At 48.0% G+C, this 15747-nt stretch overlaps 1 protein-coding gene across 1 annotated transcript; it reads left to right on the top strand.

Moving 5' to 3' along the window:
* On the top strand, positions 1662–15543 carry ECSIT (ECSIT signalling integrator). The gene is made up of 8 exons (XM_018051129.1): positions 1662–1766; positions 8309–8427; positions 12604–13021; positions 13241–13464; positions 13961–14018; positions 14154–14302; positions 14471–14576; positions 15183–15543. The coding sequence occupies exons 2-8, from the start codon at positions 8332–8334 to the stop codon at positions 15425–15427; spliced, it is 1296 nt and encodes a 431-aa protein (XP_017906618.1). The 5' UTR covers positions 1662–1766; positions 8309–8331; the 3' UTR covers positions 15428–15543.

The raw sequence follows: 15747 nt of genomic DNA, 5'->3' as shown, positions 1-15747 counted from the left end.
CCCGCCTCTTCGAGCCTTCTTCACCCACAGCCCAGTTGAGCAGAGCGAACTCCACCTACTCAGGGCTTGGCATGCCCAGCAGAGGGCAGTAGTACGCCCAGCGGCTGCCCACGTGGCTGTCAACGTGCTGGGGCGGGGTTGCGCCAGCCCTCTTGGACCGGCAGTTGATTGGCTGCAGCCCCTCTTAGGCTGGCCAATCACAGGAATCTTGGCGAGACCGATGTTTTGGGGCTGCAGAGTCGCTGAGGCATCCTAAGGATGGCTGCATCTTTCTGTCCCCCTGTCTGCGCCCTGCTTCATGGAGGCCAAGGGCTTGCAAAAGTAGCTTTATGGGAGCGGAGAACTATCCTCTCCGGGAGCCTCTGCTACTGCCAACCCCCCTTATTTTGTGCTATTTGGGTTGTTAGCCTAAAACCAGGGCTTTCTGGGAGCAGCCCAGGAGCCCCTCACACCACTCTGACCTTCTCATATTCCCCTGTTCATTCCAGCCAATCACAAAGGGCCTTTGCAGTTGCCCCTTGTACCCAGTGTGTGTGTGTGTGTGCGTGTGTGTGTGTGTGTGTGTGTGTGTGTGTACATGTGTGCGCATGGTCAGTCATTTCTGACTCTTTGCACCCTCATAGACTGTAGCCCGGCAGACTCTTCTGTCCATGGGATTTCCTCAGCAAGTATACTGAAGTGGATTGTCATTTCCTCCTCCAGGAGATCTTCCCGACCCAGGGATAGAACCTGTATCTCATGTGTAGGCAGGCAGATTTTTTACCATTGAGCCATCTGGAAAGCCCCATGTTGAGTCCCCTGTAATAACAATAGCATAGGGAATCCTCTGGTGGTCCAGTGGTTAGGACTGGAGGTCCAAGCTTCCACTGCAGGGTGCATAGGTTTGATCCCTGGTAGGGGAACTAAGATCCACACACCAGGATGGTGCAGCAAAAAAAAATTTTTTTAATACTCCCCAAAACCCCCGTATACATAAGGTTATTATACTTGGCCCATTTCAGGAGTGAGACAATCAAGGCACAGATGGAGTAAGCACTAGCCCAGACCCACGAAACTAGATCAACAGAGCCTGTCTCTACTTGAGCTTCCCAGGTGGCACTAGTGGTAAAGAACCCGCCTGCCAATGCAGGTTGGACTTAAGACATACGGGTTTGATACTTGGGTCTGGAAGATCCCTGGGAGAAGGAAAGTGGTAACCCCCTCCGGTATTCTTGCCTGGGAAATCCCAGGGACAGAAGAGCCTGGTGAGCTGCAATCCATAGGGTTCACAAAGAGTGGGACACAACTGAAGCGACTTAGCATGCACAAGCACATCTCCGTCACTAATGATAATGCTGACAACTCAGTGCCTGGCTCAAACATTTGTAGAACAAGTGAAGGAATCCACATCACTTCCACCTTTAATATTTCATTCCCACATTTCAGGTGGGAAAACTGGGGCCGCCCAGGTGTATTCACAAACAGACACCTCCGCCCCTTACTCCCACCCCCACCCCCGACAAGTCCAGTCACTCCTTCCCCAGGCAAACTCCTAAGTCCCCTGTGCTGTTGGCCTAAAGGTGGGGTCTGCCTCCTTACGAGGCGGGACCAAGGACTTTCCACCTTTCTATTGGCGTTTCTCCCTTTGGGGCGGGACCTCTCTAAACCGGCGGTCTCGATTTGCTGTCTCCCTGGTGGCCCGTGACCCGGAACATCTCTGGGCAACATGGCGGCGCCCAGCGGCAAGATAGAACGGGCAGGGATTCCGCGGCCAGCCGCGTGAATAGGTAGGTTGCACGTGGGGAGGCAAGCGCGAACTTCTGGGCACCGGGGAGGCCCGTTCTGGGCTGGCAGTGTGGGAGGGAGGCTTCGGAGGACCCCGGTTTCCGGGCCAGGGCACCATGACCTTTCGGCGTACCGGGCCGGGTTGTGCCGGCAAAAGCCGCACTCAGCTTACCTACGTCTCCACGTCCCTAATTTCCAGTTCTGCATATGAGACAGCTGAGGCTCAGAGAGATTAGAGCCGTCTTTCACGGTCACGCTTCAAGTCGGCCGCTAGGCTGGATTTCGACCCCGGGTCTGTCGCTGTCACCCAAAGGAGTCAAAATCCTGGCAGCCAGCCTCAGAGCTGCTGTAGGTCCATCCTGCCTAGGGGTTCAGATTTTTAGAAGTTTGGTAGAAATTTAGCTCTTCCTGATTCAGCTGACACTTGTTGGGTACCTACATTATACCAGGCACTGTCCCGGGTGCTGGAGACAGCAATAAGGCAGACACACACACACACACATACTGGAGACAGCAATAAGGCAGACACACACACACACACTGGAGACAGCAATAAGGCAGACACACACACACACGAGACAGCAATAAGGCAGACACACACACACACACGATACAGCAATAAGGCAGATATACACACACACACACAATCTTCCCAGGGAGTCAGACATTGAACAAATCATAAATAAGTGAAACGTGATTTCAGATGCTAATAACTGCTTAAAATGCATTCATCAGGGTAATGGCAGAGACTGGTGAGCTGCCATCTATGGGGTCGCACAGAGTGGGACACGACTGAAGCGACTTAGCAGCAGCAGCAGCAGCAGGGTAATGGGGCTTTAGATTGGGAGTGGGGTGGTGATCAGGAAAGGCTTCTTATTTGACTATAGACCTGAATGACCAGAGACTGATCTGGGGGAATAAATTTCTGAACAGAGAGAAAAGCAAGTTTAAAGGCTCTGAGATTAGAATAAAGCGAACTTGTTTAAGAAACAAGTATAGCTGGAGCTACCAGTAATAAGAAAAGAGTTTTGAGGGGCAGATTCTGATTTAATTTTGTGTGCTGTTTCAGTGATTTTAGGCAGAGAACACTAAATTTACTTTACATTTTAAAAAGCTCCCTCTGACCACTGCAGGGAGAAATGGCTGGAGGCAGGTAAGGAAAGAAGTTGAGACTGGATAGGTGAAAAGAGATCATGGACTGGAGTGGTGGCCTGCAGATGCAGAGAAATGGATGCATTTAAGATGAATTTGGAAGCAACAGGAGTAGCTGATGAATTGGACTGGGGGAGTGAGGGACACAGTGGACTCAGAATTCCCAGGTTTGTGATTTGAATGACTAGCAGTGGTGATGTCATTGGCTAAGATGAGGAGGGACACGTTTAAGCAGGGATATGATTTGGAGCAAAATAAGTTTGAGATGGCTGGGGAAAATACCAAAGTGGCAGTTAGGTCAGGAGACTTGGGTTCAGGACTGGTGATAAACATTTAGGAGCATCAGCACATCATCATTTCTAAGACCTTAACACACAGAGGAGAAACCTGGAGTTTTGTTAAAATGCAAATTCTGATTCAGTAGGTCTGGATTAAGGCTGAGATCTGGCATTTCTAATAAGCTCCCAGATGATAACACAAATGCAGCTGGTCCCATAGATACTCTTTGAATAGCAAAGGTTTAGAATAAGCTCTTAATCTCAGGTGCATGTTAGAGTCATTGTGGTGCTTTAAAATGCTAATACCTGGGCCCTACCTCTATATATTTTGATTCAGTATATCTGGGGTATGGCCTGGACATGGGAATTTTTTAAAGCTCCCAAGATAATTCTAATATGAACAAAGTTAAAAAACCATTAGCGCTGCCTACAGGAATACAGAGAGGAGAGGAACACCTCTTTTGGTAGTTGAATGATGTCTTAGGGTAGCAGACAGATAAATTCAGAATGTGGGATTCTTCAGAGCCTTATTACTCAGAATTCGGTCTTCAGACCAGCAGCAATCAGCATCACTTGGATGTTTTTTAGATGTACAGTTTCTGGTTCCACTGGACCTGCTGAATCAGGATCTGCATTTTAATAAGATCCTCAGTGATTCATCTGCACATTCAAGTTTGCAAACATTGCAAACTTTAGAGGAAGAAGCAGGGCTTGCTGACTGGCTAAAAAAACAGGCCTGGGTGCTAGGAAGAAAATCAAGAGTGTCAACATGGGAGGAGGGCCTCACCCATGCGAGATAATTCTGAGAAATTGAGCAAAATGAGGCCAAAGAAATAATCACTGGCTTTGTTAAATGGAGAACACACAAGGGGTCTTTACAGGAGTGGTGTCAGTGGAGTGGCTGGGGCAGCAGCCAAGTAGGAAAGAGTGAGAAGGGAGTGTAATATGCAGACACCTCTTGGGAGAAGCCGTGCTATAAATGGAACAGAGATGTGGAGCAGAGGCGGAAGGAGATGCTAGAGAAAGTTTAAATGGTGGTAAGAGTGAGCCAAATACTTCCCAGCTCATTTTATGAGGCCAGCATCACCCTGATAACAAAGCAAACAGATATGACATGAAATGAAAACTCTAGCCCAGGTTCTCTTATGAATATGGATACAAAAGTCCTCAACAAAATACTTGCAACCCAATCTAGCAGCAAATAAAGAGAAATACAGCATGACCAAATGGCATTTATCAGAGAAATGCAATGAGTTTAACAGTTGAAAATTAATGTAATACATGATATTAATAGACTAAAGGACAAAATTCACATGAGTTCAATAGATGCAAAAAAAAAAATCATTTCACAAAATATAATGAATGCCCTTTTTGATAAAAATACTCAGCATCTAGTAATAGAAAGGAATGTCCTCAACCCAATAGGTCATCTGTGGACAATCCTATGGCTGACATCATAGTTAATGACGAAAGACTGGATGCTTTCCCCCTAAGATCAGGAACGAGGCAAGGATGTGCACTCCGGCCACTTCTATTCACCTTTGCACTGGAGGTTCGGCAAGGACACCTGGGCAAAAAAGAGAAATAAAATGCATCCGGATTAGAAAAGAAGATGTAAAGCTATCTCTGTTTGCAGATAACATGATCTTGGATGTAGAAAATCCTAGGGAATCCAATTAAAAATATATTAGGACTAATGCGGGGTGGGGGAGAAAAAAAAATATATATATATATTAGGACTAATGCAAGTGCAGCAAGGTTGCAAGATACAGGATCAACATATAAAAAATAAACTGTGTTTCTATACACTAGCAATGAACAATGTGAAAATGAAATTTCACAATAGCTTCATATAGAATAAGATACAAATAAACTTAATAAAAGAAGTAAAGGGCTTCTACACTGAAAACTGTAAAATACTTTTAAGAGAAATTAAAGAAGATCTAAATAAATGGAGGGCTTCCCTGGTGGCTCAATGGTAAAGAATCCGCCTGCTAATGCAAGAGGTGCAGGTTCCATCCCTGGGTCAGAAAGAGCCCCTGTCAAAGGAAACCCACTCCGGTATTCTTGCCTGGGAAATCCCATGGTCAGAGGAGCCTGGCAGACTGCAGTCTATGGGGTCTCAGAGGAGTCGATCACGACTTAGCGACCAAACCAACAACAACAAATAAATGGAAAGGTATCCCATGTTCATGGATCAAAAATCTTAATATTCAGTCAGTTCAGTTGTTTAGTGTGTCCCACTCTTTATTTCCCAAATTGATCTACAGATTCAACACAATCCCTATCAGAATCTGAGCTTTTTTTTTAATCCAGAAATTGACTGCTGATTCTTAAATATATATGTAATAGTGAAGGATCCAGAATAGCCAAATAATATTGTAAAAGAGGAACAAAGTTGTAGGACTTAATGCTTCGCAATTTCAAAACTTACAAAGCTACAATAATCACAGCAATGTGTTACTACTCAACATATAGATCAACAGGACAAGGATTGAGAGCCCAGAAGTAAACCCTTACATTTACGGTCGGTTCATTTTCAATAGGAGTTAACAGGGAGAAAAAAATAGCCTCTTCAACAAATAGTATTAGGACAAGTGGATATCCATATGAAGTGAACCCCTTCCTCACACCAGCCATTTAGAAAGATTAATTCAAAGTGGATCAAAGATTTAAATGTAAGAACTAAAACTCCTAGAAGAAAAAAAAATAAAATAAAAAAAAAAAATAAAAAAAATAAAAATAAAAATAAAACTCCTAGAAGAAAACAGAGGAGTAAATCTGAACCAGGCAATGGTTTTTTATGACCTTGAACCAGGCAATGGTTTTTTTGGATACAACATCAAAAGCACAGCTATAAAAGAAAACCAGAAAACTGGACTTTGTTGGAATTAAAACTGTGTACTGCTGGAGAAGGAAAGGGCAACCCACTTCAGTAGTCCTGCCTGGGAAATCCCATGAACCATGGAGCCTGGTGGGCTATAGTCTATGAAGTCGCAAAGAGTCAGACACTTAATGAACACACACACGCACAACAGTAATAACAACAAACATTTCCTAAGAGCCTTTCCTGTTCTAAACCTCTAATTTAAACAACAACAACAACAAATTGTGCTGCAAGTAATAACATGAAAGTGACAACTCAAAGAATGGGAAAAAGTAGTTGTGAACCATAAAGGTCTAAGCGACTGAATTGAACTGATCCAGAATATGAACAACTCAATAAAATCACTCAATAGTAAAAAAGGATAAATTACCTAATTTTCAAATGGAGAAAGAATCTAAATAGACATTTCTCTGAAAAAGATACACAATGGATAGTAAGCCCATGAAAAGATGCTCAACCATTACTAGTTTTTAGGGAAATGCAAATCGAAACCACAATGAGATGCCCGCTTCACACCCACTAGGATGATGTCTATAATCAAAAAGGCCGACAGCAACAAGTATTGGCAAGCAGGCAGAGAAACTGGAACCCTTATACATTGCCGGTTGGGATACACTGCTGGTGGGGATGTAAAGTGGTGCAGCCGCTTTGGAAGACACTTTGGCAGTCCCTCAAATGATTAAACATAGAGTTACCATATGTCTAGGCAACTTGATTCTAAGTATATACCCAAGAGAAGTATAAATATGTGTTCACACGAAAACTACACCAGTGTTCATAGCAGCAACAGTCATAATAGTCAAAAAGTGGGAAGAAGCCCAAATGTTCATCAGCTGATGAATGGGTAAATAAAATGTGGTTAAATCCATATCGTGAACATATTTTTTTGGCAGTTGAAAGGAAGTCTGTTAGATGTTACAACGTGGATAAACCTTGAAAACATGTTAAGTGAAAGAAGCCAGTCACAAAAGGGCACATATTATATATGATTCCAATAATACGAAATTCTTCAGGCAAAAATACTGGAGTGGGTAGCCATTACCTTCTCCAGGGGGTCTTCCTGACCCAGAAATTGAAGCGGGCCTCCTGCATTGCAGGCAGATTCTTTACATTTAAGTTACAGGGGAAGCTCCATGAAATTTCCAGAGGACACAGTAGATTAGGAGTTGCCTAGGGTTGACTGATGACTGCTAATGGATATAAGGTTCTTTTTTGGGCTGAGGGGGCATCTGCGGCACTGCCCTCACAGGAGCCCCGTTCTCTCAGGTAACTGCTAGTGGATATAAGATTCTTTTTGGTGGGGGGCAGTGACAAGCATGTTCGAAAATTAGATTTAGTGACGGCTGCACAGTTCTGTGAATATATAGTCGACTCTCGAACAATGTAGTGGTTAGGGGTGCCAACCCTCTGCACAGGCAAAAATCCAAATATAACTTTACAGTTGGCCCTTCATAGCCATGGTTCCACATCCTTAGATTGAACCAACCACAGGTCACACTATACTGTAGTATGTATATATTGAAAAAAAAAATTAGGGATATCCCTGGTGATCCAATGGGTAAGACTCTGTTCCCAAAGCAGGGGGCCCAGATTCAGTCCCTGGTTGGGGAACTAGATCCTGCATGCCACAGCTAAGATTCAGCACAGCCTATATATATAGTAGTCTTTATTGAATTTGTTATGGTATATTTCTGTTTTTATGTTTTTGGTTTTTTGGCCATGAGGCTCCTGGAATCCTAGGCATGTGGTATCTTAGATCCCCAACTAGGGATCAAACCTGCACCCTCTGAATTGGAAGGTGAAATCTTAACCACTGGACTACCAGGGAAGTCCCACATAAATAAATATGAAAAAGAAACAAGTCAGCCTATAAATGGACCCATGCAGTTCAACCCAGTGTTGTTCAAGGGTCAACTACTGAAACCACATTTAGTTTTATACTAAGGGTCAACTCTATGGCATGCAAATAAAGGTATTAAGACAGAATGACCCGGCAGGGAGGAGAACCAATGCAGAAGCAAATTCCTCCAGACAGTAAAGGATCTGGTCCAGCAGAACAGGGACTCCGATTGTAATCATCACTCCTGCTCCACTTTGTGGGTGAAGAGACCCGTGGAGCCAGTATGTTAGCCATGCCGTCAGGGACGTGGCCTCTGCCCAGGAGAGAGGTCTCATCGCCTTCAGCAGGTGGGCTGTCAGACTGATGCTGTCTCTTTTCTCTTGGCAGGTGGCTGTCCAACAGGCAAAGGCATGAGCTGGGCCCAGGCCATCCTGGTGGCCCGGGGCCTCTCTCGGGGCTGGGGGGGCGTCTGCAGCACTGCCCTCACAGGAGCCCCCTTCTCTCAGGTAACTGCTAGTCTTGCGGGGGTCAGGAGGAGGAAGAGGCAGGCAGGCCTGGGATCTGCTCCCAAGTCCTCACTATGCACCCAGTGAAGCCAGCTTGGAGAGCAGAGCTGGGAGGGGAGGAGGTGGGGGTGTTTGCTGGGGACTGGGTCTGGGCTGGTCTGTCTGCTCTGAGCGCTAGTTGAATGTCTCTTACTCATTGTGCTTAGTCACTCAGCTGTACCCAGCTCTTTGGGACCCCATGGACTATAGCCTGCCAGGCTCCTCTGTCCAGGGGACTCTCCAGGCAAGAATACTAGAGTGGGTTGCCAAGCCCTCCTCCAGGGGATCTTCCCAACCCAGGGATCAAACCTGGGTCTCCTGCATTGCAAGCAGATTCTTTATCCTCTGAGCCACCAGGGAAGCCCAAGAATACTGGAGTGGGTAGCCTGTGCCTTCTCCAAGGGATCTTCCTGACCCAGGGAACAAACCGGGGTCTCCTGCATTGCAGGTAGATTCTTTACCAACTGAGCTATCCAGGAAGCCCCTCTTACTCATTATTATAATTTTTTTTTTTTTTTTTTGTCTGTACCACTTGGCTTGCAGGATCTCAGTTCCCTGTCCAGAGACTGAACCGGGGCCCCAGTAGTGACAGTGCTGAATCCTAACCACTATTCCACCAGGGAGCTCCCATGTCTCTCACTCATTTTAAGAAGTGTTGATGGACTTCCCTGCTGGTCCAGTGGTGAAGAATCTGCCTTACAATGCAGGGGATGTGGGTTCCATCCTTGGACTGGGAAGATTCCACATGCCCCAGGGCAACTAAGCTGACACGCCACTAGAGAGTTAGTGGGCCACAGTGAAAGATACTGCATGCTTCAACTAAGACCCGACGCAGCCAAATAAATCCATGCATATTTTTAAAAAAGCGTTGGTGTCCCCATGGGTGAGGGTCTTAAATTCAAAATTAAGAAGGTCTGAGGTGAGTGGATTTGGGTGGTGACTCTGGTTAACTCCTACATTTACTTGTAAAGATGTGAGCAGAAAATCGAATTTCCTTCCCTTACCCTAAGTGATCATGACCATAAATTACAACAAGGATGATGATGATGGTGACAGTATTAATAGCTCCCTTACTGAACACTTCTGGTGGCCCAGACCCTGAGTTATGCATTTCATTTGCATCATCTCATTTGTAGTGTCTCCCCTTCTTTGGGGCATTCTAGAATTTGCTTTTATGCTTTTGGCCCTATGCTCATATCACCTGTAGTAGTGCCTCAGTTCATTTCAGTTCAGTTGCTTAGTCGTATCCAACTCTTTGTGACCCCATGAATCGCGGCATGCCAGGCCTCCCTGTCCATCACCAACTCCCAGAGTTCACTCAGACTCAACGTCCATCGAGTCAGTGATGCCATCCAGCCATCTCATCCTCTGTCGTCCCCTTCTCCTCCTGCCCCCAATCCCTCCCAGCATCAGAGTCTTTTCCAATGAGTCAACTCTTCTCATGAGGTGGCCAAAGTACTGGAGTTTCAGCTTCAGCATCATTCCTTCCAAAGAAATCCCAGGGCTGATCTCCTTCAGAATGGACTGGTTGGATCTCCTTGCAGTCCAAGGGACTCTCAAGAGTCTTCTCCAACACCACAGTTCAAAAGCATCAATTCTTCGGCACTCAGCTTTCTTCACAGTGCAACTCTCACATCCATACATGACCACAGGAGAAACCATAGCCTTGACTAGACAGACCTTAGTTGGCAAAGTAATGTCTCTGCTTTTGAATATGCTATCTAGGTTGGTCATAACTTTTCTTCCAAGGAGTAAGCGTCTTTTAATTTCATGGCTGCAGTCACCATCTGCAGTGATTTTGGAGCCCCAAAAAATAAAGTCTGACACTGTTTCCCCATCGATTTCCCATGAAGTGATGGGACCAAATGCCATGATCTTCGTTTTCTGAATGTTGAGCTTTAAGCCAACTTTTTCACTCTCCTCTTTCACTTTCATCAAGAGGCTTTTCAGCTCCTCTTCACTTTCTGCCATAAGGGTGGTGTCATCTGCATATCTGAGGTTATTGATGTTTCTCCCAGCAATCTTGATTCCAGCTTGTGCTTCTTCCAGCCCGTTTCTCATGATGTACTCTGCATAGAAGTTAAATAAACAGGGTGACAATATACAGCCTTGATGTACTCCTTTTCCTATTTGGAACCAGTCTGTTGTTCCATGTCCAGTTCTAACTGTTGCTTCCTGACCTGTATATAGGTTTCTCAAGAGGCAGGTCAGGTGGTCTTGTATTCCCATCTCTTTCAGAATTTTCCACAGTTTATTGTGATCCACACAGTCAAAGGCTTTGGCATAGTCAATAAAGCAGAAATAGCTGTTTTTCTGGAACTCTCTTGCTTTTTCCATGATCCAGTGGATGTTGGCAATTTGATCTCTGGTTCCTCTGCCTTTTCTAAAACCAGCTTGAACATCAGGAAGTTCACAGTTCACATATTGCTGAAGCCTGGCTTGGAGAATTTTGAGCATTACTTTGCTAGCATGTGAGATGAGTGCAATTGTGCGGTAGTTTGAGCATTCTTTGGCATTGCCTTTCTTTGGGTTTGGAATGAAAAGTGACCTTTTCCAGTCCTGTGGCCACTGCTGAGTTTTCCAAATTTGCTGGCATATTGAGTGCTGCACTTTCACAGCATCATGGAATTCCATCACCTCCACTACCTTTGTTTGTAGTGATGCTTTCTAAGGCCCACTTGACTTCACATTCCAGGATGTCTGGCTCTAGATGAGTGATCACACCATTGTGATTATCTAGGTTGTGAAGATCTTTTTTGTACAGTTCTTCTGTGTATTCTTGCCACCTCTTCTTAATATCTTCTGCTTCTGTTAGGTCCATACCATTTCTATCCTTTATCGAGCCCATCTTTGCATGAAATGTTCCCTTGGTATCTCTAATCTTCTTGAAGAGATCTCTAGTCTTTCCCATTCTGTTCTTTTCCTCTATTTCTTTGCATTGATTGCTAAAAACAACTTTCTTATCTCTTCTTACCTACACTTTCACTTTGCCTGAATGCTTTTTTTTTTTTTTAATCTCACCTAAGCAGGATATTGGGATGGTTATTGGGTGCAGTAGGACTGAGGGCTCCAGTCTCAGCTCTGCTGCTTTGCAGCTTTGTAACACCAGGTATCTTGTGTCATCTCCTTGGGCCTCAGTTTCCTCTTTTGTAAAATGGGTACACAAAGAGGCACTCCTTTGATGGACAGTTGGAAAGATTAAATGCGCCTCATTCTCAGAAATGCTCCACAATGCCTGGAATAGAAGACTGTTCCATAAGGGACTTCCCTGGAGGTCCAGTGATTAGGACTCACCTACTGCCAGGGCCCAGGTTCTATCCCTGGTTGGGTAATTAGTTCCCTCAAGCCATACAGCACAACCGAAAAAAAAATAAAAGGACATTTGTTGACTGCAAGGGAGCTGAGACAAGAAGGCCGAGCCTCCTCTTGTTCCACTTTAGCTGGGAATATAGGTGGTGGGCAACTCAACTACATGTGTCTGCAAATGGCCAGAAAACACCTTGAGTATTAGCTTTTGAATTACAAATTACAAATGAATTTTAGCAAGTAGGCAAATTCTCAAACATGGAATCTGCAAATAGTGAGGACCAAATATATATATCAGCCTTTTTTTTTTTAACACAAATGGGATGCTACTGTACACACCGTATCACACTTTCCTTTTTTTCATTTAATGATATACTTTGGAGCTCACTCCTGGTCACAGGACACCTCCTCCATGTGTCTTACAGCAGTGGGTGCCCCTTGTCCAGGCTCATGGCCACTTTCTTAATTTTTTCCTTGCTGATGCACATTTGGTCCATTTCCACTGATGCAGCGGATGCACAAATGTCATCTGAGGCAGATATGTTTAGAGCAGTCAGATTTAAATACAGGATGCAAGATTGCTGTGTCAGAGGGCGTTTGTTCATCACCGTGGTGAACAGTGCCTCCACTGGGATATTACCATAGCTGTCTGGCTATGGTAACTGGTAACTCTGTGATGGCGCCTGGTCGTGGGTCTGTAACCAGGGCACCACAGTTCTTCGGAGGCCATTAGGGATGCCCGCTGGCACCTTTCCTAGCAAAGAGCTGGCCAGGCAGTCCCCCAGGGGCACCAGGAGGTGCCAGGTTCCAGCGGTGGTTCTCCATCCGCAGGTACCGCCCCAGGCCCCACGGGGCCTCCACTGCAGTGCAGCCGCCCACAACCCTGACTCGTCGCTGGTCCCACGCCCACCCGAGCCCCCCAGGCGGCCAGTCAAGGCCCTGGCAGTCCACGAGGAGCTGTTTAGGCCCGCGCTGGATGGGGCACGAGACAAGGCGAACTTCGTGCAGGCGGTGCAGAACTTTGCCGAGTACAACGTGCACAAGCGCGGCCACGTGGACTTCATCTACCTGGCCCTGCGCAAGATGCGCCAGTACGGCGTCGAGCGGGACCTGTCTGTCTACAACCTGCTCCTTGACGTCTTCCCCAAGGAGGTCTTCCGGCCTCGCAACATCTTCCACAGCATCTTCCTCCACTACCCACGGCAGCAGGAGTGCGGGATTGCCGTCCTGGAGCAGATGGAGAACCACGGTGAGGCCCGCAGGCTGGAGTGGGCCCAGGGGCTGCCTCCTTCTCCCATGTACCGGCCCTCTTCCCACTCCGTGGTTCCTCGGCTCTGACCTCTCTGTCTCTCAGTCTGGAGTCCACCTCTGCCCACCCATCCCCCATCTCTCAGTCATCTCTCTCTCCCGTCATCCCTTTCCTCTTCTTCTCCCTCCCTGAGGCTCTGCCTGCATCTGCCTGGCACAGGGGTGATGCCCAACAAGGAGACGGAGTTCCTGCTCTTGCAGATATTCGGCCGCAAAAGCTACCCCATGCTCAAGCTGGTGCGCATGAAGCTGTGGTTCACCCGCTTCAAGAATATCAACCCTTTTCCCGTGCCCCGGGACCTGCCCCAGGACCCCGTGGACCTGGCCAGTTTGGCCCTACGGCACATGGAGCCTGACCTCAGTGCCAGGGTCACCACCTACCAGGTAGTCACCCCTGGCCAAACCCTCAGCCACCTCCCCAGGGCCAGGCCCCCTTCAGGAACTGGAGTGATTCTGGAAGACAGGCCGATTCCCTGGTGGAGCCTTCTCTAGATTCTAGGGCCCTTGGCTGGGACCTCTGCTCCTACCCCACCTTCCCACACTCACTGTAACTTGGGCATGGCCTTCCTGTTCCTTGAGCAGTCTGTGGCAGCTCCCTTCTCAGTGACACAGCCAAGGTCATGCAGACAGTGGCAGAGGCAGGATTTTCACACAGGTGGGCTTCAGGGTTCCCTCCCCATGAGCATCTCCAGGATCAGTGGCTTTGATCAATCTGATAGAAGCAAGAAGGTGGTGGTCTTGAGTGATGTGTGGGAGGCCCAGTATTTAGGCCTCAGAGGGGCCCTGAATTTCACTAGAATCCCCCTTCCCCATTTCCCTCTCCCCTGCCCCCCCATAGGGGCTGTGGGGGCCACAAGTGTCCACCCTGCTTTCCTTACAGATGCCTTTGCCAAAAGACTCCCCCGACACAATGGATCCTGCAGAGACCCACATCGTAGGTAAGGTCTCACGAAGGGAGGGCATGCCGCATCCTCACTGAGCCTGCTGGGAGGGCTCTCTGGGCCCTGGGGCACAGCCCCTGAGCCAGAACTACCCCCCCATCCCAACCCCATGTGTGTGTGTCTCCACACCAGGGATCCAGAGTCCTGAGCAGCAGAGTGCCCTGGCCCGCCATGACCCAGCCCGCCCAATCTTCGTTGAGGGCCCCTTCTCCCTGTGGCTTCGAGACAAATGTGTCTATTACCACATCCTCAGAGCTGACTTGCTGCCTCCCGAGAAGCGGGTGAGAGCCCAAAGTGGAAGTCAGGGCAGTGGGAAGAGTGAGTTGGCTCAGAGGTGTGGAGGGGGATGAGGGGATGGGGGGACGGGAGGGCAGGGACCAGGGAAGAGGCCACAGGTGGCTTCAAGATCCGGGGCCTCTGACTTTGCCTGCACCACCTCCCTGGGGTAGGAAGTGGAGGAGATTCCAGAGGAGTGGAACCTCTACTACCCGATGCAGCTAGACCTGGCCTACGGGAGGAGCAGCTGGGATGACTACGAGTTTAACATCGATGAAGGTAAAAAGCAGGACAGGTCGGATTCTGAACACTGCATGGGACGAGGTACCACCTCTGGAGTGGAGGGCTGAGAGCCAGGCCAAGACCTAGTCCAGTTACGACTCACCCTCACAGACCCAGCAGAGGCCCAGGTACACACACACACACACCCTCACAGACCAGGTACACACACACACACACCCTCACAGACCCAGCAGAGGCCCAGGTATGTACACACAGACACACACACACACATTCACGAAGGCTCTAGACCTGTCAGCCCTCTGTCACTTCCTTTTTCAAACATCTGTGGAACATCCCTGTGCTGGCTACTGGGCATGACCAGGATGGGTCCAGTCCATCCCCTCAGGTCAGTGGTGGAACAGACGTTACATTCTTGGGGTCCCCAGGAGGAGGTACACAACTCAGTCTCTGGTGGGGGTCTGGAGGATTTCCAGTGGAACCATGAAGAATCAGGAGGCGTCACCCAGGTGATGCGTGGAATGGGCAGGCTAGGTGGAGGGGATTGTGTGTGCAAAGGCTTGGACGTACACAAAAGGCAAAGGGAGCTTAAAGAGTGTGGGCGTGAGGGGGCTGAACAAACTGAGGGCCTATCTCTCCCAACAGTGGAGGAAGGGCCTGTCTTTGCCATATGTGTGGCGGGTGCCCATGACCAGGCCACGCTGGCCAAGTGGATCCAGGGCCTTCAGGAGACCAACCCAGCCCTGGCCCGGATCCCGGTGGTCTTCCGCTTGTCAGGCTCCTCCGGGGAGCTCCTGGCATCCTCAGACCTGGAGGAGCCGCCCCCACCCCCACCCGAGGGCCAGGAAGAAGAAGACACTCAGCAGCGACAACAGCAGGGCCAGAGCTGACCCTGGGCGGTCATGAGAGCATAGTCCGCGGACTGGTGTGGAGGCATGAGATCACCTATGCGTGTAGAGCAAATAAAAGTCTTCCTGCTTGGGGCTGCCTTGCCTTCTCTCTGGCAGTGTGGTGTCCCTGCCCCTTAATGCTTGATGTCATGCCTCTTCAAGGGCCTTCCCGAACTGACAGCTCCCTTGTCTTCCCTGCAATGCATTCAGGATAAAGGTACAGAGGAAGAATCCCCTACCCCCTGGGGGTCTACGGGTTCTCTTCGCTGTTTCCTCCTCGATCAGCCTCATGTTTTCAACAACCCCTTCCGCCTCTTGTT

Source organism: Capra hircus, chromosome 7 (assembly GCF_001704415.2).
Source record: "Capra hircus breed San Clemente chromosome 7, ASM170441v1, whole genome shotgun sequence".
NCBI classification, from domain to species: domain Eukaryota; kingdom Metazoa; phylum Chordata; class Mammalia; order Artiodactyla; family Bovidae; genus Capra; species Capra hircus.
This window is presented reverse-complemented; position numbering and strand designations above follow the sequence as displayed.

Excerpts from the sequence above, each read along its gene's own strand:
- ECSIT (XM_018051129.1), top strand. The coding sequence starts at position 8,332 with ATGAGCTGGGCCCAGGCCATCCTGGTGGCCCGGGGCCTCTCTCGGGGC. Across the intron at positions 8,428-12,603 it reads CAGGAGCCCCCTTCTCTCAG|GTACCGCCCCAGGCCCCACG; the intron begins GTAACTGCTAGT and ends CTCCATCCGCAG. Across the intron at positions 14,577-15,182 it reads CGAGTTTAACATCGATGAAG|TGGAGGAAGGGCCTGTCTTT; the intron begins GTAAAAAGCAGG and ends CTCTCCCAACAG.